Genomic DNA, 25220 nt, shown 5'->3' with positions numbered 1-25220 from the left:
AGTAAATTATTTGTATTTCTAGCAATATCTAAGTTGTATGTATCTGGTACTAAATTTATTAAGTAGTTTGTGTTAATGTCACTGCAACCTTAGAAAATTTTGTAGGGACCATATTCCAAAGCTACAATATTATCATTGATTATGCCTCAATATATTCACGTTGAGAAAATTTGTGATTATTATACACAATAATATATGCGTACACAAAATAAAATCTTGTATAACAATATTAACTACATACTTTTGTAATATACCGTTAAATACTAAGTGGTAAAAAAAAGATATTTTTCACTTTCCGTATTCTTAACCAAATTGGATATATCAAAAGCAAAAGCACATTTATGGTGAGCACTGGTATAATTTATATAAATGTACATATACAAAAATATTAAAGACTAAGACTGTCAATTTCCGAACCCAGTTTAAGTTAACTACAATTTCTTCATATTCGGATCATTTACGTTCACATTCGCTGTTATAAGAAAAAAAAAAGATATTAAAAAAAAATAAAGAAATTTAAATTTATAAGTATCATATTTTTATATATTTAAATAATAGAAAAAATATATATATTTTATAACATCATACGCTTATATAAAAATTATTCGGCTTCGCGATTTATCATTTCACCTCTAAGTATATTTAAGTCTGTACTCAATTGAATTAATTTTTGATTTAAATTTGTGTTATGGTCTTTTAAATAACTAATAAGATCAGCCTAAAATAATATAAAGGAATAATAAAAAAAAATTCAGAGAAGAGAATGCAGAAAAATTTACTTGTTTTTCTATTAATTCAACTAAATGAGCATGTGGATGAAGAACTCCTACAGAGCCAATATTGTCGTTGAAGTTTCCATTTAAAGCATCTGGTGGTAAACCACTATTGTTAAATTTATAAACTCGTGCTAAAAAAAAATTAATTTTTATTATATATAATTAGATAACAGAAAGTACGAATAAATAAATATAATCACAATTAAATGTGAACTAAACTTTAAAGATTAAGGATAACTATATTTTTTTGGTATAGCAGAAGCACAATAAAGCGAAATTAAGAATAGTTAAGATAAATATACATAGATTACGTAAAAGAAAATAGTCAAGAACATGAAATATATCTTACCAATGTATGATCCCACAACTATAAATAAAAAAAATGTTTCAACTACGTTGAAAAGCGTTATATATGCTATTGGTGACAAAAATCCTTGAATACAGTGAGAAGTGAAATTATCACCATAATAATGTTGTGTTAGTGTTTGGATGACTATAATGACATTATTCCATAATGTCACAATATAAAATGGAACACTACGATGCATGGCAGTCGCTTTATGAAAATCTATATATCCACTTAGTCTTGATTTTTCGTGCATATGCTTAACAATGTGATCAATCATCTTTTAAAAAACAGTAATTTTCATATTAGGAATTAATCTGTATTGAATACTGATTTTCTCAAATTTAGCTTACAAGAGTAATTAACCAAAATAATGCCCTTAAGTATAACATAATAAAATATGCCTCGCATCTTTTTGATTCAGGTAGTATCATTGCTAATACAATACCAGTAAATGATATAATTGTTGATATTAAAAGATGTAAACTAAAATAAAAAATGAAATTTTTATTTGGACGTAATACATATAATGATAATTATGAATACGAAAGAATTTTTTTGATAATTGTACCCACAAATATTGTAATGATTTACTTTTTACTGCGTAGTATATACATTTTGCATTATTGACCGGGCTTTCAATAGCTTTTTTTTTATATTTTACTATATTTTTACTAATATAATATATTGAACTATCGAATTACTGTATTTCATGAGCATTAACACTTAATGCATTTTAATTTAAACTAAGGGATGTTCATGCTAGTACTTTCATTTTAAAAAAAAATCATTAAAATAATCATGATAGTCTATTGCTTCCTAATTTCTGTAAAAATATTTTAAGTAGTGAGGCTGAATTAACATAAATAATCGGCCCAAATGGGGAACATGGTAACAACTCAATTATACAAGTAACTGTCTATAAGTATAAAATACTCGAACAATTCTGTTGTATTGAAACACTATGTATAAAATACATCAATAATCAAAATATTACATATCTATATCTAATAATGAACAAAGAATAAAATATATAAACACATTTAAGTGACGTTTTTGCCATTTAAAATTAAGATAATTTAAGTGCTTCCAATACTTATATTAAAAGATTTAATGATACAGGAGCTAAAATTCAATTTGGATTTTGCTTTTAATATTCTTTCGTTCCTTAGGTGTACCAAGTATTGGAAATTGAATCATGTTATTCTGCTCTAGATTCTTCTCTAGTTACCATAATATCTTCGTTATATTATATTTATTAAGTTTACTATACCTAAAGACGGGTATTGTTTTTATTGGCTTAAAGTGCGTCTCAGGCCCAGCTGCTAAAACTGGTGCTCTGTCGTCATCTGGCATAAAACTTTCATCTCTCTGAAATAACAATCCATTCTATATGATGTTCGCAAATATGTATAATTCTTATTAATATCTTACAAAATTCATATTGAATTTTAGGTTCTTAGATTTTAATAAAATAAAAAAATATAAAAAAAAAACAATATCCTTTGGTGTTGTGTGTTATAAATATCTAATCAGTAATCTTTCACTTTCAGAGACCGAAACTGAGAAATGTTTGATCATTTTTTTTCTACATAGTTACCATATTGCTAGAATGAGTCAAAAGCTTATGAGTGTGCTCTGTGTTTGTATGCTAAGTACATAAGCGCACAGGTGCGAATATATGCTGTTAATTAGACACAAGAAAATAAAAAGTAGATTGAATTAAAATAATAATATTCTTTCTTAGTTTGTTTTTCTTGCTGCATCGTATTAAAGTCCTATCCTATTTTTAATTTAGGTGCTTATAATTAAAAAATTCTATCTTATTTTGGTTGTAATAGTTCTTTGGTTTCATAAAAAACTATGGAATAATAAAATAAATCTTTTTATGTGCTAAAATCCTTTTTTCGCTCTACATTTATAATATCAGTAATAAAACTGACACCCGTAATAATTGTTTGTAGAAAGTGGTTATTAATAAAAATTATGCTTACAACGATTGAATAAAAAGCAACGATAGCTCTATCACAACTTTGCAGCGATTGAAAAAAAGTGTGATTGAAAAGACTCCTATTGAAAAATAAGAAAGAAAAAAAAGTGCGCTTGAGTTGAGAAATAAGAAAGCCCAGACCAAATAGGGAGAATCAACGTAGCAAACATTGTTAAGTCCGGTTGTCATCCCCTCATATTTTTATTGTCAAAATTTCTACGCATCTACTAATTTAGCTCAGTTTTTAGCTTTATTAATTTGACACATTCAATTTGAGTTATTCAAGGGCGGCAGTCCTGTTCAGCATGAAAGGCTACTGGTTTAGGTTATGTTGTTTTTTAAAAATTTTAATTACAACAAATGAAATTTTGTTTAAATTATGTGGAAAATTTGTTAATATACATTTATTTAGATATACACTTTAATTGTGCCCATGTTTTAATTATTTATATTAATTTATGGTTTTATTTATTCAAAATTAAAAAAAGATCTTTTTAGATTTTTAATTCTAAGCAAATATAAGTAGTTTAAATGAAAGGTTTTGCTGTTTACAGCTTATTCCGAACCATTGTACTCATTAAAAACACTTTTTGTTCTGTAGCAGGAAATTTTACAATTTCGATTTCAATTTGATTTGAATTTAATTTTGTTTCAAATTAAAGTCTAAAACGTAGGATAAGTATTATATAAATTATTAAATTATAATGTGTTACATATACATATGTACATGTTGCATAAAACTTCCAATTTTACAATAATAAGTACTTATGTACATATGTATGTACATATTTACATATAAAGCTGACTAATTTTGCTCTTATGTTTTCATTTTTTACCCCTTTAAAAATACAATTATATTTATACATTCAGATTTAGAGATAATTTTAGTTAATTGCACTAAACTGATTAATTTTGCATGTATATATATTTTTTAAAAACAAGAAGACAAATTTTTATTTGTTGAATTATTATATTATATCTTAAGTAATACTTATTAAACAAACATAACTAAAACTTTTTGGCTATCTTATGACATGAAATAAATTTTAATTACACCAATTCACATATTTTTCTTTTAATGATTATTCATGAAAGTTAAAGATTTGTTCAATAAAATTTCTATATACAGTATTTTTGCGAATACAAAACAAAAATGTATATAATAATATGTTAATATTGATAAAATAACAATCTTTATTCTGATTATTCTTTGGCACCCATCTTCACCTTCGATGTCATATAAATGCCAACAATCAATCCAAATAAACCAATAGCTGAGCCAAAAATTTCTACAATTAGCATTTTTACAAAAAGTGCTGCATTAGCAGCATCAGCTAAAGCAGCTCCAGATCCGACACAACCAATAGCAATACCGCAGAATAAATCCACCAACCCTACAGATACACCCGCCCAAAACATTATGTATCCGGCAGCATAATTATTGTTTTTTATTACACCGCCTGTTTTGTCAAAGGGCTCCAATAATCCTGATAAAACAATGGCAGTGATTAAGCCATAAATTGCTACAGCTTCACAAAAAATTACTGAAATCAAATTTTTTGTCTTGATCCGCGGCGCTTTAACACCACCTCCAATGATGCTTACTCCTACTGTATGTATTCCTAAAGCTGCACCTACTACCGATAATGCGACTGAAAGTCCAATACCAATGCAAGCCCACATATATGGGGATGTATCTTTTAGAAACCAAGCAAAACTAACCCGTTCTCCTTTTCCAGTAAGTACATGGTATAATATCAAAATTATTGATGCTAATGTAGCACTTCCTGTAAATGTATATGCTACTACGTGACGCAGAGCCATTTTTGATCTACTAAATTTGAGTTTCAAGGATTATATGAACTATGTAAAATATTAAATAAAACTTACAATGTTTTATCAATATTTCTACTTCTTCGAAATGAAAATTTTCATCACATGACAGCTTAAAACACTGCTACCAACAAAATAAAATATTTTTATTTTTACTTTTAAACCCAGTATACTAGAAATATTAAATATCAAAATATTTCGACATCTGTTATCCAATATCTAAATTAAAAATAAATTAGTAGAACTGGGTTAAATAAGTCCTATGTACTGGGTTGACAGTCACTTTAGTTTCCACAAAAATATTTGAATACCATTTGGCCCGAACGCTCACTATTAAACTCTTTTCTTCTTAATTTGTAATTTCTTGTTCGAAATTGTTCAAAAAATATTTTCTCCCTAAAATTAAAAAAACAGCTGAGTTCCTATTTTGATTTATATACACTTCTCTTCTACAAACAATTGAAGAGTTCGTGTGTCAAGAGCAATATAATTTTGTGTACAGCTTACTAACAGTATTATGATAGTTAAGTTTACACAAACCTTTTAAAACTTGGAAAAATTTGTAAGAAATGTAAAAATATATGAAAGAGTAGAAATGTTTGACTATGTAATTTACAGCCTCTTCAAACATTATTTACAGATCTTTTTTTAAGATTTTATTTCACAGAGTTACGGCGATGGGACAAAACTTTGTTGCATAACCAAACCTTTTGCATAAATTGGTGTGTTTACAGTGGCTACCCTTAATTTCTTAGAATAAGCCACAATATTATATTAATTGATTTTACATTCGTTAAAAAAACTCCATATTCAATAAAAATCTTTCTCAATTATTTTTCGTTTTGCTTTTTGCAAAATTTCGCATATTTTTTGATTGAATTTTAATATTTTATGTTTATGTTATGATTCGTATAATATAGAAATCAGAGTTTTATTTTTAAATTTCAACATTGCCCTATTCGTCTTTTATGCCTCAATAATTATTCATTTTTTCTTGATTAACTCCTATATGATATTATATTATGCCCAGATATAAAATATTGAAGTGCTATTTGTTTTATATTTTTATAAGAGGTTCATTGCAAGCATTGATACTTTTAATTTAAACAACTTTTTCCAAATTTTATTCAGTTTTTAATATAAAAAAAAGTTTTCATAATTTTTATTTTGAATATATTGTAAAACTAAAGTAATTAGTACAATTTACAGTTCAATAAGCATTTTGTACATTATATAACACTAATAAGCCCAATTAGTAGTGTTTGTATGAAGAAATACAGCTTGGCAAGTCTTCCATTACCATTCTATTATCTTTTGAAGCAAAAATCACCTAAAATTTTAAAAAATACATATTGATCATATTATTCATTTTTTTTCTATTAGTAGAAAGGTTTACCTTTTCTCCAAAGAAATCTATGGCTGTAATTAAATTTTCACATAGCTTATACTTGTGAATTTCTTTTCCAGTTCTTTTGTTAATAACATAAATTGAACCATCATTGCACCCAACAAAAAGCAAAATCTTTTTTATAAGTTTAATAAAAATAATTGATTCTTTAGTTGCACATGTTATGGCTGCTAATTTACAATTAGTCTGAAAAACAAAAACTAAGTTTTAGAATACTAGATACATAGAACTTGTTAGTGTAGAATAATTTACATAAGAAGAGCTATGATTTTTTAATGTAAACCAAGATCTTATTCAAACTATAAAAATTAAGGATTGTGAAACTTTATTTGGATAAGATCCAAAAATCAAAAATTTTCTATTTCAAATAATTTATAGAATCTCACCTTTATATTGAATTTATTTATTTCATTTTTAGTAGAACAATAATATAAAATTCCTTCATTGGATAGTGTACTAAAAATTTTTGGATTTTGTGATGTTTCAATTATTTTTATTGAATGACCATTTGAGGCATTAACAATTTCAATTTGGTTACTTTTCGATGTAACAATAAGAATTTTTAAATTTTGATTTGTTGACAATTTAGTTGCTATTACTCCTACTATTGTATTATTTGCAGAATATTCAAAGAGATCCGATATTTTGCTTTCCTAAAATGATAAACAAAAATAATTAAGTTAGTAAAACGAAGTATTAAGGTGTGCAAAAATGGAATTGAAATTAAGAATTAAAATAAGTACTAAGTACTTATTTTAATTATTAATTTTTATTTGTTTTAATTATTTATTTTTTTTTTAAGTACTCTTAGCAAATATTATTATTATATTTTTAAGATGCACTTTCAAAACATAACATGGAACGACGATCTTCTTGTACTAAATAAAAATTAAAACAACTAATGCATATGACAATTTTAAAATTATTCACATAAAATTCACATGAATTTAACGCTAACATAAAAATCTTTTACTCGAAGAGATTCTCATAGTCTGTCGTCGCTTTGTCTCTATGAAGTGCCCCTGAAGATTAATAATTTAATAATAATAATGAAAATTTTCTGCATTACCGAATTGCCTTGTAAAAAGTGTTTAAAAACCTATTAGTTTGAAAGTTAATCATTTGCTATTGGAATTGTATCGGCACTTAATCGAACTCGTCGAAATTTTTGGGAATTGCAGGATGTCAAATCCAGAGATAAAATGACGAGAAGGAAAGATTGTCTTTTTGTTTTGCTTTTTAGAATATTTTTAAATTAATAGTTATGGAAGAATAAATTGAAAATTTCATTAAGTTTTGTTGATTTTTCTTATATAAAACGCCATTGTTCAAAAAGAACGATAAACACTGTTGTGATAAATGTATTATATAAGCTGATATCGGGACATTATGAGGTTTAAATCGAAAATTGCATATTGCTAAAAGTAAAATTGTTTTTCTAATGAAAGCAGAGTATGTACTATACTATAGTGTATGTATAAGATACTAACATCTGTAAAGATATTTATATTTAGGTGTATTGCAATTATATGTGTACAAAATTTCTTTGAATGCAACGCCTTTTTAGGGACGAAATTGCAATTGAAAGCAGAATGACTTTGTGTTGGTATTGTTTTTTTCACTGAAAATTGAAAACAGTATGGATTCCAAGTTTTTTATAAATAGGTGTGGTATGTGTGCAGCATAAAATTATTTTGAATTTGATATATATGTATATATATGTATCATAAAAATAAAAAAGTATTTTAAATAAGATTCTTTTCATGAGTATCACGTTTCTCAAGAAATAATTTGTAAAAAAAAATGATAATTTAATTTAAATTTAGTGCTATGAAGGGCTGTAAATAAGGTATGCAATTTTTACATCATTAGCCAGAGTATGTAAGACATTGAAGACAAACGTTAATTTGCTGTAAAATTGAAAATATCCAAAATAATGTTAAAGTTTTCTTCAAAAACATCTCGCAAAAATGGCTCAAATTGGTATCATTAGAATGGCAATATAAAACGCGTAACCAAGGCCAACATTTACGTGAAAAGAATGTGAAGAAAAAAAGAGAAAAATACTCTAAAATCTGTAAATCCTTTTGTATTTTTTCTTAATTTAAACCCCAAACGCTTAAATGGTCACTAATTATAAAACTTTAAAGAGAAAATTTTGTAATTGGTAACAAAAAAATAGACCAAATAATTAATTAACAATCAAATAACTCTAAGATCAGTTAAATACTTTTTTTACCAGGAAAATGAATATATTTTATAAATTTCGTGTATGTTTATAAGTTTTGTACTTACCAAAAGGTCATAGCTGAAAACATTTCCCCATTTAGTACCAACGAATACTGTATGCCACGCCACATCAATGGATTGTAAAGGTTCTTCTAAATTTACAGCTAACATTTCTAATCCGAATTTCTAAATTAGAAAACAGCAGTAGATAAAAGTTAATATGGATTTTAATTAAATTTTCGGTTTTTTTTTTTAAAAATATTATTTTACATAATAAAAATATGAAAAACGAAAACAAAAATTTAAAAAAAAATAATGCTAAAATTATAATATCCGACTCGCTTTAAAATTATTTTGAAATTGTAATAATAATTTTATCAAATATTGAAAAGAAAAAATTTTTCTAATTTTGATTACAGTTGAAATTGATTATAAATCAGTGGTTATAAGAAGCTCAAAATTAGCATTACTTTCTTAAATTTATTTAAGTATAATAAAACGTCTTAATATAAAAGCAATTGTAATCACCTCAATTGATGTCTTCCTCATGAATCCATCTAATGAAATTGAATAAACACAATTATTTTTATCAATATGTATTTGTGTTACACTTTCAGTATGTTTAGAAAATTTTCCAAGTAACTCTTTGGTTTTCCAACAGTATTTGTAAATATTTCCATCTTGTGATGATGCAATAACAAATTTTTCGAACACTTTTATTTGAGTAATCATTAATTTGGTTCCTAAAAATGGTCCATTTTTGCAAGTTTTACTTTCCTTTAAAAGTTCTCTTGATAATTCAATTTCTTCTTCATCATCATTGAAATTATTAGTTTCAATAGAAGTGTTGTTCTTTTTAGACTTATTTGTACCTTTATTGTCAGACTGTTTTTCTTTCACGGTTGATTTTTTTTTTGTTGTAGACGTTTCACTTTTTGATTTAACTTTATGTTTTTCATTTCGCTCTGGACTTTTCTATAGTTTAACACAAAATCAGAATGAAGATAAATTTATTAATAGTAATTATAAGCCAGATCAAATTAAATCTTATTACAAAATAATATCAAATATTCGAAATGCAAAAGGAAAACATTTTCATATAAAGACCAGATATTTTCTTTTGAAAATTTTTATGTGTAGTTAGAACATCATTTTGTATTCTGTAGTTAGAATATCATTTTGTATCGCCAAATTCTTTTAATAAGATTTGTGAATATTTCAATTTAATGTTATGCCATTCAAAAATTATAAAATATCAAATAAACTTGTCTTTTTCGAAGAGAAAATTTTTGTATGTGTTCAACCACATTTTTGTAAAATTCGAGACAAGTCAATAAAATGGAGTCCCTAAATTTTTTTTCGAAAAATTTGTTACTTTCCCTTAATAAAATATACTACTTTATGAATTCAACATAATTATGTTAACAAGATTGAAAAGTGGTTTTATTATAATTCAATTTTACTTTATTTTAAGAATTTTTTTACTTATTGTTTACAAAAACAGCCGAAAAATTCATAATACAAGGAAATAAATACTGCAACTGATAAAACAATTTATGAATCTTTTTGGGCAAAACCGATATTTAACACCAAAACTACATAGATAGCTGTTTACATTCTTAATACAACTGTCTTTAACCATAATAAATAAAATGAAATTTATTATATTCATAAGTCTGCTAGAAAATTCATCAATGGTCTCTCTATACTATCAAATCTATCTCTATACTAACTCATTTTCTATGCTTGCAAGACGGGCAAACACCAGAAATAATGAACCGGTTTGGTATTCTAAATTTTTAAGCTTAAAAATAGCAATATCATGTTTCACTTGCAGTACGTCATTTTATTGGAATTTATAATAAATTTTGCATTGGTAATATTAAAATTTTTAAGGCAAAACATTTTTTTTTTATGCCACTAATGAACTATAAAAACTCATTTAAGATCCGATTCAAATTAATTGTTGCGGACGAATACTTATGAAATTCGAAGTATAAAAAACGTGCAACAAATGATTTATTTTTCTGTATTTTCAAAAGTACCTTACATCTTGTGATAGTTTTTTTATGAAAATTCTATAGTTTGGTATGGAGGTAGAATATAATAAAAATTACATTGAATGTTAAGGTAAAACCGTTGTGAGAAATTGGGAAAAATATAAATTGGAAAATACAAAAAGAAGCAAAATTTCAAAGCTACTATGTCGCAAATCTCATATGGCAAATAAGATTTTGCTTTATAACTTGTAGAGTTGCACAACGTTAGCTAAATCAAAAAGTAATGATACCATCACTTTTGTCGGTGTCTAAATAACTAAAAAAGAAATGCTTTAATCTGGTTAACATTTTAATGAAATACTTACGTATGTTTCGGAATGGGTACCCTTTATGGTATTACTAGTGCTTGCCTTTTTAGAATTCTCGTCAGTTTCACTACCATCATTATCACCAGAAATAGAAAGTCTTCTCCTAGTACACATTTTTTTTGTAGGAGAAGACCCAGATGTTGAACTTGACTGAGAATCTGGCCGTTTTCGTTTAGTTGTTGGAGTAACTGGAATTGATTTTTGATTGTTTGCGAACATATTTGAAATATAATCAGATGCGGATAGTGGCTCATTCATCATATTATTTGTTGAATTTAAATACGTTTGAAATGTTAAAAGTGGATTTTTTTGTGAGTTGCATATATTACTTTTGGTTACAGTAGCATTCATAATTAAAAATTTTTCATTTTGCAATTGCATACTAGCAAAATCAATTTCCATTTTATCCTTTTGTAATTTCAAAATCATTTCTTCAACGAACATTTTGCGTTTATGTAATTCTAGCAGTTTCAAATCAATTTCTTTAAGATTATTTACGACTGTTTCTTCAAATGTATTTTCTGCAACAGATTCAGTTTCATTTGTACACACAAGAGAAGGATTTTTTGAATTTTCTCTTAAATTATTGGAGTTTGTAAAATCTAATGAAGTTGTTGTAGTTGAAGTATCAGGTGTTTCGGAATTTTTATTGGAGTTAGATTTGCTATCTTTGATATTTTCGTTTTTGTCATTTTTAATTTCTGGCGTTAATGCATTATCCGTAGTCTCTTCTGATGAAAATTCAATACATTTTTTTTCACCTGGCGATTTCCATAACCTTGATGAAATATAATCGTTTTTTCTCTGTAATTCATTATCTGAAGGAATGTTTTGATCATTATTATATTTTGTTGAATCATTTTCAGGTTCAGATAATTCCATAAAGTGTTGTAATGGTGATGATGTTGCGATTAATAAATCCTTTGTAACTTTTTGATATTCGTTTTTCTCACATTCATCACCGAAATTATTTTCATGATTTTCTCGAAGATGGTTAGAATTATTTTCAGAATTTTCAGCTCTATTGTCTAAATTATCCTCATTTTTAGTTGATGAAAGTTCTTTTTCATCATATTTTTTTATAATTTGTTCATTGTTGCCATGTTCTTTATCTGAAAGCAAAAATTATTTTTTTTGTAGGTGTATATTATTACATTAAATTTTAAGGGCTATAATTAGGGTCTACGAAACATAATTTTAATTTCCTACTTCAATTAATCAGTAGTTTTCATAAATTGAATTGAGATGTTGGTGAGGTTTTTCTGGAATGACAACGCAAAAAATTGGTACTCCTTTTTCTTTTCAAAATGAATTGTAAATATAACTTTTGCTTTACCAGCTACAAATGATTAGCATAAAGCTCATCACAAAACCACTATGATAACAATATACATATTTAAGCATTTTGGGATTAGATTTAATTTTTTGGCAAATAAAATGCCGCTTCTGATGCTAGAAAAAAACCTTTTTGTCTTCTCAACTTTTTTGCGAAATAATTTTAACATTTTCAAGAAAGAATTAAATTTTGAATCTCTTTTTTGAATTAATTTTGTTGTAATTAAATTATGGAATAAATTATGCTTTTATTAAGAATATTTTTTTTTTGAATATTTAAATGTTAAAGTAATTAGCAAGTAAATGCCTACATACTTTGTATGCATTTATTAAAAAATACATTTAAATTTTAATTTGACATAAATACAAACTCAATTTATGAATTTCAAAACGTACAGGCTGAATTTAAATTTTTAAAATTTTAATATTTTCACACAAAAAATGAAGAAATAGTTTTAAAAGCTGCATATTTGATTTTTGATTAGCAGGAAGTACCAAAATTGTAATATTCTTGCTTTATATAAACAAGTTATATGATTGGGCTTTGCTATTCTACTAAACTTAGTTAGGGATGCATAAGTTCTGATAATAGCTTTTGTATTAAAATTGTTTACTATTTTATAATTTTAATAAACCATTTTATATAGTTTGCTAATTAAACGATTACTAATTCATTTAAAATTTTAAATACATGCTTAGAAGACATTTTTACAAGTTCGTGCAACCCTCTTACAAAACTGAAAAGAATAGATTTACTGAATTCAGAATACACAATTCTATTTGTTATGCACTGACCGCACATTAAGTTTTGCTAAATATAAATCAAAATCGAATTTCACTTACTTTCATTTAATAAATCGTCTTCTTTTTGAAGCACACTATCATTTCTATTACCGCAGTTTTCCTGTTTTATTGAGATTTTTGTTGACGTCGCGTTAACTGAGTTTGATATTTTCGCTTTATCTACATTTTCATTAGAAAATGCTTCTTCTATGTTGTTATTTTCGTTATTAATTCCATTATCATCAATGGTATTATCTTGATTTTCTTTAACGTTATTGCAAATAGTTAAATTAAAATTTCCAAGAGTTGTAGCAGTGTTGCTATCATCAAAATTGTTTGATGTTTGATTTTCTATCATTGAATTATTTTTTATTGAAGAAATCCTATTAGAATTTAATGTTGAAAATTCATTTTCGCTTTTTTCTTCAATGTGAACTAAATTTTCACAAGATGCTGATGATGAATTTTTTTCTTTCATTTCATCAACATTTGAAGAACTCAAGGGTAAATTTTCTGATGATTGTGAATTTATCTGCTTCTCTGTCATTAAAACTTTTATTTGTTCAGAGAAATTCTTTAATTCATTTGCAATCAAATTTAATGACTTTTTATCAAATTGAATTGTTGGCTTATTTGGAGAATCTTTTTGCGGTATGCAAAAGTCTTTTGAATTATTAACACTATCATTATCATTTTTATCGTTATCACATATTGAGAGAGATGTACTTTCTAATTGATTAGTTTCTGATGCAACTATATTACTTGTCTCGGTATTGATTTCTGGAATAATTTTTGAAGCACTAAAATTCTCCATAAATTTGGAAGAGGGTGAACCTAAAACTTCATTAGTGTGTTTATCTTGACTCGATAAAAGAAATAAATCTTTCATATTATCAAATAAGAACTGTAAAAACTCTTGCTGTTTTAATGATTTCAAATTTGTTTTTAAAATTTTTTTTGCGCTTTGTGTTAAAGAGCTATTTTTAAATATTTTACTTAAACAGATATCGTAGATAAAATTAATAGTTGAATTATTAGATGACTTAGAGTATCTTTCTTCGAATTTCTTTTGCAAATATTTACTTAAATTTGGTAATACTAGTCTTCTAAAACGGTTAATTACAGCAGCTTCAAGCCGTTTTTTATGAGGCTTCTTTCGATTTGTGATTTTTTTATTGCGTTCAGAATTAGAACTACTTGAATTAGAACTTGAATTTGAATCAGACTCTGAACTTGATTCACTAGAACTGGAATCATCGTTAGATGAGCTTGAACTTGAATCAATAATTAGGATTTCATTTTCTTTAAAACCAATTTTAGAAGGTTTTTTTAATGGTGAACTTTTCACTTTATTTCTATGTGTAATTTTACTTGTTGATGGCCGATCTGGTAATAATTTTAATTTTTCTTCCATACTTTTAGGTGACAATTTTATAAATTCTTTTTTCATAATAATTGGTTGCTCATTAATTCGAGAACAATTTTTTGATTCTAATTTTGCAGATTCTAAAGTATTTTCGCTGAAATTTATATTTAAATCTGATGATTCAGATAATGATGAATTATTAGCTTTAAATGAATTTCTTCTTTGTGTGTTCGGTGATGTATTTGTACTTACAATCTCGGTATTAACTGAGGATTCGCAACTATTTATCGTGTTTAAGTCTTCATTGATTGGTGTAATAAATGGTATTATTTCTTCATTAGTATTTAAATTAGATGTACTGTCAGCGACAAAACTAATGTCCCTAGTACTTTTTATATTACTGTTGTTATTGACTAAATCTGATTCTTTATCCATATTTAGATTTGTTGTGGAATTGATTAAGGCTGTTTCGAGAAAATTATTGTTTGCATGAGATTCATTTGAGGTTGCTTCGAGAAGAAAATCTATACCAAATTTACGTCTAATTTGTTCTAAGACAGCTTGTGAAATTGCTTCGTGATTATATAACGGGTTTGATTCAAATGTTTGATCGAGTATATTTCGACTATCAACATTATTTTGTTCATATTGCAAAGCACGTAGTTCTTTTCGAATTTCTTCACGTAAATGTTGTCTAGCTTTTTGTTTAAGAGCTTCATCAAATTTTGTTGCTGGATTATTGATAATATTTTTAATGCCAATTTTATCCATTTTAGCTACTTTATTTACTAATTTTTCTGTTAGATCTTGCTTGGCACTATCTAAAATATTATCTGGAAATAGATTACCTGAATTAATTTCCGAAAGTATACTTTCCTTTAGTAAATTATTTAATGGTACTAAAAATATTTTAGGTGCTTTTTCTGTTGTAATATTATTGGCATTCGGTTCGGATGATTCACTAACTATCGGTTCATCAGTAATAAAATCTTTCAATATGGAATTTATGTGATTTTGTGTTTCTTTTGAATTTTGATCAGTTTTACCATTTTCAACTTGATTTTTATTGGAGGGGAAAACTTTTGAGTTAATCCATTTCTTTTTTTGTAAAGTCGAGCATGAATTTTTTTTTCGAGGAACTAATTTAGGTTTTACTATTTTTAAATTTTTTGATCTAGAAATATTCAAAATTTTTAAATTTTTTTTGAGTTGAACTGTTTTCTCATTACAATTTTCAGTTTCAATAGTTTTTTTGTTAGAATTTGTGTCTTTATTTTCTAATTCGGTTTCATTAACGGAATTCTGATTTCCTTTAAGTTTATTTTTGTCTTGATTAAAAGAACAACTAGCAGTTTGAGATTTTTCAGTCTTTTTATCATTGTTTCTATATTTATTTTTCGAATATTTGTTATATCCGCTATTTTGAAAATTTCTTGTAAAATTTGATTTATAATGAGAATTTATTTCTTTGTTAGACAATTCTCCAATATGCGGTTCAGAAATATCTGTAGTTGAAGTTACTTTAAGATTTTCAGAATCCAGGTTTGTATTAACCGCATTTGAGTTGTTGTTTCGATTATTATTATTTTTAACAATGCAATTTTTATTAATTTCTGAATTTTTATCCCTTTTATCGAAAACCTTATCTAAACTGGATGTTGGATTTGAATTATTGATAGAATTTGGTTGATTTCCATGGACTATAGATGGTTCATTTTCAAAATTATTTTTTGTATAATTAATTGTACTACTTGACGATGAATTATTGTTTAGAGATGTTGAATTACTGTTTTTATCTGTAGGGGTATTCTCAGTTATTCTAGATTCATGAGGGCTATCCCATCTGGTTTTACGGCATTTATTCTTTTTATTTGCATAATAATGTGATTTGTTGTAATTTTTGTTCTTAAATTTAGAATTATTTGAATTTGTATAATTGTTTTGCCCAGTTGAATAGAAGTTTTGAAAATGCTGTAAAAAAATTTTTAAAATTGTTCAATTTTAAATATTGTTTTTTAAACATATTAATTCTTACTTATTATTTTGTCAACATAAAGACAAATACATCAAATAAACAAATCTATTGCAGTTTAGTATAGATTTAATTTATTAGAATTACTTTTTTTTTTGAAAATACCTACATGTTTTGGAGGTGAATTGGTAAAATCCGCAAATCTTCTGTGTTTATCAAAAGTCCAAGGTGGTCTATCGCTTCTTTCAATATTTCTATTGTGATAATTTCGGTCTTTTCGATATTCAATACATGGATCTCTATAGAAGGGATTTCTGTTGAAAAAAAGTATATAATATTATTAAAAAAAGATGTATAAAAGTTATCATTCTTCATATTTTTAGGTATAAAATTACAATAAAGTTTTTTTAAAAAAAATCTCCGCTTGATTTTTAAATGTGATTTGTCTTGAATATGTGTTGCATTTATGTATGTACATATGTGGGGAATATTTAAATAATTATGCAAAGGGAAAAATTTTAATTTTCCAGTTAGAATTGATAATTGGGTAGAATTATTACTTAAACTAAAAATTTTATGCTTTTGCCAGAGGAACTAATAACTAAACTTCACCGAATTATAAGTTTTATTCTAATATCAAAAATATACATCAGATATTGTTTATTCCCTAAATGACATTTCCTGTATTAAATTCTTTCTTAACATACCTAAAAAAATAATTTTTTTTATACGATCTTACTGAAAAGTTTATTATATTTTTCTCACAAGGAATAGAGCTGATGCACAAAATTTCACGAAAACATGTTAATTATTGCCTAAAAATTATTAAACAAGTTAGGTCAAACCAATGGTTTGTAATGTAGTACTTTCCATTCAGTAATTCAAAATACATAGTGCTTTTAAAAACAATCTATGTTCTACATTTTTAAAATTATTTTAATTGTCATGCGAAAATATGGAAGAATTGCATACATTTAGGATGACACAACCAAAAAAAAATATTAATGGAGCATTAACATAATGCTCGAATTTAAGGGTTATTTGCATTAGTTAACAAAATAATTATTTATGCAATGGCATGGCATTTACCGTTACCTTTCTGCATTTAAAGAAATTTGGAAAAGTTTACAGTTTCGGAAATATAAGGTGTCAAAAATTCAAATTTCACAAATTTAGAAAGACGATAACTTGAGAGGTGGTGAAGGTGGAAGAATTCGACGGATATTTAGATAACGGGAAATTTTAACGGCCATTTTTATGTTTTTAAAGTAGAACAAGCCATTCACTCCTTTTTTGCGTTTGCAGAATATGAAAAATGCATATGGTTTCGCTGCAATAAATAGTTAAAAAAAATGACATTTTTAAGATTTTGGAAGCTATAAACTTTTAGAGGGGAGGATATAGTTAAAAATTTTCTTCTACGGAAAAAATTTCTAGTAAAGAATTTCAGTTTTCTATCGTCAAGGGTCTAGGAGTTTTGTAAACATGTTAACGGACGGATGGATGAACGGAAGGCTGCTAAAACACACAATGAATCCTTAGCAAAATTTCAAGCTTTCGGGCCTGATTTCTTGCCTTTTTATTTATGTAGATACTTAAATTTTTATATGGTTTTGTTTTTATATTTTGGTTTGATTTTCGGACATTTTATTTTCAAACACAACAAGTGATTGATCCGACCCTGACTGCGTTTATCATAGTAAATTTTTTACATTTACAATATTTTTAATTTATGCAATTTTTTTTCAACAGCATGATAAGATGTAAGCATATACTGATTTTTCTTACAATAATAGGAGGAAGAAAAAGGCTTAATCGCATCGCATTATTCTCTCCATCTAAAGCCAAATAAGTGCGCTTCTAACTTTTCTTACCGAATATCAATTTTATGGTAAACATTTTAAGTATTTCCATGTCGATTTCATAAAAATGAAATATTTTTAATGGATTAATCAAATGAAGCGTACTTTTGAAAGCTTGTTAAAAAAAACGCTTATTAATCGAAAAAAGAATTTTTAAAAAATTTTTCATATGTTTACTTTTCTCTTTTTATTCCTTTTTTTTAATTGAATTACAAAAATCTTATAAAATTTCCGAGGGGGAGTTTAAATTTTTTTTATATTTTACAAGTATATGTGTGTTATTAGATATTTTCAAAATCCTTTACTGATTTTTACTGATTTTAAATTTATGTAAATGAAAAAAGAAGGGAAAGATGATTGTTGTTGCTTATCGCAAATAAATATTTTGTGCAATACCTTTTTACCTTTGTTATTGTAATTCATACTTTATTGTTTAAATTTGAAAGAGTAAATTTGTAGATATCGGATTAATTTACAAGTAAACATCAAACATTCTTTTAAAAATATTAATTGGGCCGAATTGGAATTTTATTGTAATTGTGTGTCATGCAAAAACTTTTGTATCTAAAATTATAAAATTTTTAATTAACGAGAAAAAAAAAAGATTTGACCTTGTCAACTCTATGATACCCGTACGAATTTATTATTCTGTGTGCGAATAAATATGCAATAACTGCCTATGGGACAGACTATGACTTTAAGTTGCCGTATTACCATATTAATTTATGCAAAATTTCAGTACTACTATTGAAGTCGTAGGGCAGCTACTAGAATGAGCCAAGAAATTTTAACGAATTTTATCAAGCACTTCGACCCTACTAATATATTCGCTTGGGTGAAATTTCAATACCGTACCTTTTATAGTTTCTGAGATATAGCCAAATAAATTTTGAAGTTGTATGGCAGCTACCCGAACCGGTATCCCGATCATGTCCAATTTAAATAGGGTTCTGGCACTTAGTACAATAAATCATTTGTAAAAATTTGGTAAACTTAGCTCAATTAGTTTTTGAGTTATCGTTGGGACGTACGGACGGGCAGACAAAGCTAAATCAACTCAGAATTTCACGCTGATCAAAAACATACACTTGACAGTTCTATATCTAAGACAGTTATTTCTTAGCGTTACAAACGGTAAGGCATATTTAGTATACCCTTCGAACATACGTTCGTAAGGGTATAAAAATATTCGGTTTGTTATACATAGTAAATTAGTATACTGGTATGTATGATTGATTTAAATTATATGAGTACTAAATTAAGATTTAAAATTTCATACAAGTTAAAGTAAAAATTGCGGTATTTTTTCAATTTACATCTTGAGTTTCTTTCTTTGCGTGCTAATTAGAGCCCTTGTTCTTTTTAAACGTTTAATTAAATTAATATCAATATTTGTAGAAAATTTATTTAAATAAAATCAAACTGACAGTGAATTTTAAAGGATAAAGTATGAATTTGATTTGTTAAAGTACTTGGTTTATTTTCCGTTTTTATAAAAAGTACTTGACAATAATTTGGCTTGTTATTGAAAAATATGTGTCAGAAATATGTCATTTAAATTATCACTCTATTCACTAAATCTATTTTTCCATACGAATTTTCTATATTTTATTTCAATTGAAAATGTTGTTTTTGTTTGAATAATTTGGGCGTGTTTATTTTGTGAATCGCAATTGTGAACCTAAAAGCCTAGATTGCAATAGCATAGTTTATTTATTTTACATGTTCCATTACTTTTACTACCAACTGTAACTTTTGAAAAAAAAATATCGTATATCTCCATTTTTTTAATTTTTGAACTTTATGAAAAACATACAAAACTTTAGAATTTATTATAGTCTTTTTCTTGAAATTTCGAATATTTTATTTTAAATTGCTTATTCGAGTACGTCTTATGCACGAAACACAGGAAAAAATTTTGATATTTAATCTAAAGTTCCCATGAAAATCGGTTTGAGTTTGAATATATTTTTTTATATAATATAATTATTACATAAATCAATATTTTTATTAAAATTATGCAAAGAAATATGGAGTGGCTTAGAAATTTTATTAAAAATAGAACTAAGAAAGAAAAAATACAATTAAAAAAAAAATTCGAAAAATTGTCCACGACTTTTAAAAGACCCTGTAAAATAAAAAAAAAAAATAAAAATAATTTTACTTTCCATTTTTAATTTTTCTTTGAATGTTGTCATTAATTTTAATCGTTAGACATTAACTTTTATGAAAAACTGCTAAAAATCTTCTTATCCTCCTTATATAATTATGTAAAATTTTAAAATAAACCTTAAATAAATTTTTTTTTTGAAATAATTTTCTTGAAATGAAAAATCATTTTTAATAAGACAACCAACGATTATTATACAAAAACCAAATTTGATTATGACGAGAAACTTAAAATAAGGAGGAAAAAATTCCGACAAAAAGAGGGTTAATTTCAATGTTGTGAAGTATGGGATAAAGTTCGAAATAAAAATATCATGGTTAAAGAGTTAATTTGGAAGTAACTGAGATGAAAATATTTCACGGTAATAAAATAGTAAAAAAAAATTTTAACTTTAAAATTTGAAGTTGAGTAAACAGTAGTTGAAAATTTTTTACCATTCTACTTTTTAACAAAAACCAAAAAAAAAAGAAATACAAGAAAATTAACTTTCAGAAATTGTTGAGAAAATAAGAATTTTTCAACCAAGAATATAATATCATACAACATATATACATATGTATATATTTTTATATTTGTAAATGTAAGCAATAAAAGTAAATAAAGTAAACACGTTCTTATCATAAGACTCGTAAATGCCTTTTAATTTGTTCCTTACAAGATGTTGCGTTGTGTTTAACAAGAAAAATAATTATTAACCTAAATTTAATTGTTTTCTCATAAATACTTTTTATGTTTATATCTATGTACATATTACAAAATTATAGATACATATTGTATATATAGGTGTTCATGGAAATTTATGACTGCTATACCGTTTCATTTACATTATGTATGTATGTAGTTAACGAAATTTAGGGAAGGTTATATAATTATATTTTTCATTTTGCAAACTTTTAGGTGTATATTTTTTTTTTAAATTAATTTTTAATACATTAGTTATTTAAATAATTTCAATGTAATTTTAAAAAATCCTTAAATAAAAAATTTATTAAAGTCCTTCGAATATTTATATGTGTAATAATTTTTCATGAACGATCCATTTTATAGAGCAAAATTATTTTATATTTAGAACAAAATTTTTCTTCGCAAGCTCGTTTTAAAAATAAGTTTCTATTTTATTGTTGGAAGAAGATCAAAAGTATTGAACGAAAAATTTAAAGAATAAATTTTAAGGAAATGTCGAAAATTAATGCTGTTTAATAGAATATGTTTAATTGTTTAGGTAAATGAGTAAAAGTTTGTCAAGAAATTCTCATCCAATAATTGTATTTCAAAAATTTTATTATCAGTACCGAAAAATAATTATTTTTTATTGAAATTTTATTATTTTCGGCTAAAAGAACTTCCCAAGGAAAATTACTTATTAAATTCACTGTGGGCATTTTCAACTATTTTCGACTGAAATAAGTTTTGAACTGAAATAAATTTGGACGGTACATGGGGAGGCCTGTGATCAACATGATTTCTGTTTTTTTAAAAAAGTTTTGTTAACTAACTGACAAAATCTTCAAAAAATTTAACCATTACAATCAGGTTTTAAAATTTTCCATTTATAAAAAAAAAAAATCTTAATTAATTTCATAAAATTTACAATGAAATAACTTTACCTGCTTTTTTTAAAATTAAATTATTTTGTAGACTAGAAGATTTAAAAAGTATAAAGGAATAAATTTCAATCTGATCGTAATTAAAGATTTATGACAAATTTTTTCTTATTTCATTTACCTTATAAATAATACGGCTACATATATATATATATATATAGATATATGAAGTAGATAATAAATGCATGTGACCATGTACAAAAATATCAAGCAATAGAATTAACAGTAAAATTATTTGTACAGGTAAATGTTATGGCCGTGTTACAATGTAGATTTTCATATACTGTTCTAGTTAAAACCATAATAATGTATGTACTTGAGCATATTATAAATGTTGACGTATATTTGTATGTACATTTTCCGAATTGTTTTTTGCATTGCATTGCATATCTTTGCATTTTTTAACTTCTTAACATAAAATTTTATTCAGAAATGCGAATTTATGGACTATATTTTTCATTATAATTTGTTCAGAAATCGTATAAGAGGGTTACAGTAATTCGACTAAATTCCTAATGGAATTGTCGATTTCGTGGCTTGACAACGGGCTTCCTTTTTGGTCTACAGCTTGGTGTCGTTTAGAAAATCAATGTAAGCCTCCTTCGTAAAATTAGATTAAGAGCTGATAAATTTAATATTTTTTATTTGCCGAATAATATGGACTGTTTCTGAATAAGCAAGTTCAATTTTAACAACCCTTAATTAAATAAATTTTAAGAATTATTCTACGTTAATAAAACTGAATATGACAATTTTGATTTGTTACAAGCTACGAGAAAAATATTAAATTTAACTATAAATTTATTAGCAATATTTTTAAGAATAACCTAGAATACGAAGGATGACTTTTAATTTTTTTTATAACGTAAAATAAAGAAAACAAACGAAAAGAAATGTTAAATTCCAAAAGCGCTAATTTATGTGAATATTTTCATAACAAATACAAAGAAAAGAAACAAAAAAAAAAAAAATAAATAAAAAATGAGAAAATTGTTACACAAATCTCGCGCGAAACGTGCTAATTAAAAAAAGAACGTTTCCAAAAAAAAAAAAAAAGGAAAAAGAATCTCCTTCCAATTCATAGCTCATTTTTTATTTTAACAAAATAAGGGGATTCTATAAATTTTTTTCTTTTTTTTGAATTTTTCAAAATTCATCTTTTCTTGTTTTTATTTTCTCCTTTTTCCAGGTTAATTCTTTATAATGATTCGCATTTATTATAACTTTTGTACCTTAAAATTTTTCATATTATACTTGACTTGTGTTTTTGTTTTTGTTTAAAAAGCCAAAAGAGAAGTTTTCATTTTTCTTTTTAATTCTTCGTCTCCCTATTTTCATTTACCTACTCACACTCATGCCAATTCTCTTACCGATTTACAACGAATATTTTCTCATTGAAGCATTTATTTTTTTGTTGTCTGCATAGCTAGCAATCAAAAAGAAACTTTCACGTCTTAATACTTTATTATTCTCACCTTAAAGAAAAAACAAACAGGAAAAAAAAGTCTACCGCTTTCACCGCTCACTGACATTTGTTCTTCCCTTTAACATTATTATAGATTTGACAAGTATATTGTTAATAATGCCTTTAAACTCTTATGTTATATAAGTGTAGTATAAATGATAATAAAAATGTACAAACATAAATTGTGTACCTTTTTTATATTTTATAAATAAAGCGATAAATATTTTATGGGAACCACAAATTTTTTCTCAACAGTCCCCCTTATTAGCACTCCCCTTTAAGATATTTCTCTCTTGAGACAAGAAACGAATCAAATAATACTTTTTTTTTGTTAGAATTGTGATAATTTCCGTTTGATTCTTGTAGAGAACATAGTAAAGGACTCTTATTAAAAAAAATAATTTTGAAAAATTTTTTTTTTTTTTTGGAAAATTTTAGCTTTTATTCAAGATGTGTTATTGTTATTGCATAAACTTATATTAAACTTACAAAAAAAAGGAAAATTTTGTAGGTTCCTGTCTTTTTGAAAGTTGAATATCGAAGAGATAAATTGAGATGTATTTGGTTAAAGGATACTTTAATTAATATGCAAAATGCGTACAAAATATGTGAAATTTTTTTTTTCGGAAATGTGCTATCTTATATAGAGTTTTCTTGAAATGTTTCTGTTTTTTTGTTTTTTTATTTTGCTATACAATTTATTTTATATTAGCAAAATTTTATGAATTTCATTTCGAACAATACTATGATAGAAATTTGAAAAACTTAAGTTCTTTACCGAATCTCATTGTTAAAGAAAGATCTTGAATCGCCTAAAATGTGATGATTTTAATGAAATTTTATTAGATTGGAAATCAATTTCACTTCAGTTTTTTTCAGGAATATCAAAAATTAATCAAATGGAACTCTTATAGCAATATTGATTAATAATTAAGAGTTTTTGCAGAACAACACTTTTGAGATGTTGCGAAAAATGGTCGAAGTTTTAATTGAATTTTTTATTAAAAATGAAATAAGTAAATTCGAATCTTTCGTATGTCATGCGGCGACTCTTGTATCAATAATTGACATACACTTTATTCCCCTTGCCAACAAACTAATTTTGTGTTTGTATTAATTTCTAGCCAAAGGGAAATGAAACGTTGAGAACGATTGTTAAAAGAAATTGTATGTAAACACTGCTACTAATTTACCAAAATATATCATAATTATTTGCATAGTTTTAGGATTAAGTAAAAAAAAAAAAATGAAAAACAATATTAATTAAACGAATGTGACGATTATGTTGTATGGGTTAAAATCAGGTATTGAATTTTTTATGAAAAGACACTTACAATTGGATTTTTAATTTTACAAAAGTTTTGAATAACTTACAATTTCGGAAAAATAATGATTAAATCTTAAAGTCTTGCAACAGACCGTGAAAAGGAAAATCAAAAACTAAAAACAAATTTTGAGATAACGGTTGTTATTAATTATGTGGCCATCTGCGACCCAAGTCAATCACATTTTTTCCAATTTTATTGGAAATGTAATAAAAAGGAACTATATTAACGAAAATATTTGTAATAAATTCCCATTATGGAGAAAAATGTGGATAAGCGAAGTTGTTTACTATGAAAAAATACAAGTTGTCTTCATAGGCATTTTCATTGTATGGGACATTATTTTATGAGAAAATACTGTTCTACGTGTAGGTGTAGTTGGCAGAAT

The 25220-nt window shown here is 25.5% G+C and overlaps 3 protein-coding genes across 6 annotated transcripts in view; all 3 read right to left on the bottom strand.

Moving 5' to 3' along the window:
- Nucleotides 1-97: 97 nt before the first annotated feature.
- LOC129609628 (transmembrane protein 192) lies at nucleotides 98-2697 on the bottom strand. Of its 2 annotated transcripts, XM_055521676.1 has the most exons (7): nucleotides 2557-2697; nucleotides 2396-2493; nucleotides 1476-1608; nucleotides 1126-1402; nucleotides 780-907; nucleotides 589-718; nucleotides 98-472 (listed from the first exon to the last, which is right to left on the bottom strand). In XM_055521676.1, exons 1-6 carry the CDS (start codon nucleotides 2563-2565, stop codon nucleotides 602-604), a joined length of 762 nt encoding a protein of 253 aa, XP_055377651.1. In that variant the 5' UTR covers nucleotides 2566-2697; the 3' UTR covers nucleotides 98-472; nucleotides 589-601. The 2 variants fall into 2 exon arrangements, with proteins under 2 accessions (XP_055377651.1, XP_055377650.1); XM_055521675.1 differs by having other exon boundaries at nucleotides 98-718.
- A 1360-nt stretch (nucleotides 2698-4057) lies between these two features.
- Nucleotides 4058-5081, bottom strand: LOC129609711 (V-type proton ATPase 21 kDa proteolipid subunit c''). Of its 2 annotated transcripts, none has more exons than XM_055521821.1 (2): nucleotides 5003-5081; nucleotides 4058-4943 (listed from the first exon to the last, which is right to left on the bottom strand). In XM_055521821.1, the coding sequence occupies exon 2, from the start codon at nucleotides 4934-4936 to the stop codon at nucleotides 4316-4318; it is 621 nt and encodes a 206-aa protein (XP_055377796.1). In that variant the 5' UTR covers nucleotides 4937-4943; nucleotides 5003-5081; the 3' UTR covers nucleotides 4058-4315. The 2 variants fall into 2 exon arrangements, with proteins under 2 accessions (XP_055377796.1, XP_055377795.1); XM_055521820.1 differs by having other exon boundaries at nucleotides 4058-4946; nucleotides 5003-5073.
- A 981-nt stretch (nucleotides 5082-6062) lies between these two features.
- Nucleotides 6063-25220, bottom strand: part of LOC129609693 (uncharacterized protein MAL13P1.304) — a 30000-nt gene continuing 10842 nt past the window's right edge. For both annotated transcript variants that reach the window (XM_055521796.1, XM_055521797.1), the window contains exons 2-9: nucleotides 16576-16720; nucleotides 13129-16405; nucleotides 10948-12062; nucleotides 9111-9557; nucleotides 8649-8768; nucleotides 6740-7006; nucleotides 6342-6539; nucleotides 6063-6275 (exon numbers count right to left, since the gene is read on the bottom strand). In XM_055521796.1, coding sequence (XP_055377771.1) covers nucleotides 6198-6275; nucleotides 6342-6539; nucleotides 6740-7006; nucleotides 8649-8768; nucleotides 9111-9557; nucleotides 10948-12062; nucleotides 13129-16405; nucleotides 16576-16720 — 5647 coding nt within the window. In that variant the 3' untranslated portion in view covers nucleotides 6063-6197. The remainder of the gene's footprint in view (nucleotides 6276-6341; nucleotides 6540-6739; nucleotides 7007-8648; nucleotides 8769-9110; nucleotides 9558-10947; nucleotides 12063-13128; nucleotides 16406-16575; nucleotides 16721-25220) is intronic.

The sequence above is a fragment of the Condylostylus longicornis genome, unplaced genomic scaffold, assembly GCF_029603195.1.
Source record: "Condylostylus longicornis isolate FDR11 unplaced genomic scaffold, ASM2960319v2 ptg000040l, whole genome shotgun sequence".
NCBI classification, from domain to species: Eukaryota; Metazoa; Arthropoda; class Insecta; order Diptera; family Dolichopodidae; genus Condylostylus; species Condylostylus longicornis.
This window is presented reverse-complemented; position numbering and strand designations above follow the sequence as displayed.

Excerpts from the sequence above, each read along its gene's own strand:
- LOC129609628 (XM_055521675.1), bottom strand. Across the intron at positions 908-1,125 it reads AGTTGTGGGATCATACATTG|CACGAGTTTATAAATTTAAC; the intron begins GTAAGATATATT and ends ATTTTTTTTTAG. Across the intron at positions 719-779 it reads TTGAATTAATAGAAAAACAA|GCTGATCTTATTAGTTATTT; the intron begins GTAAATTTTTCT and ends ATATTATTTTAG.
- LOC129609711 (XM_055521821.1), bottom strand. The coding sequence starts at position 4,936 with ATGGCTCTGCGTCACGTAGTAGCATATACATTTACAGGAAGTGCTACA.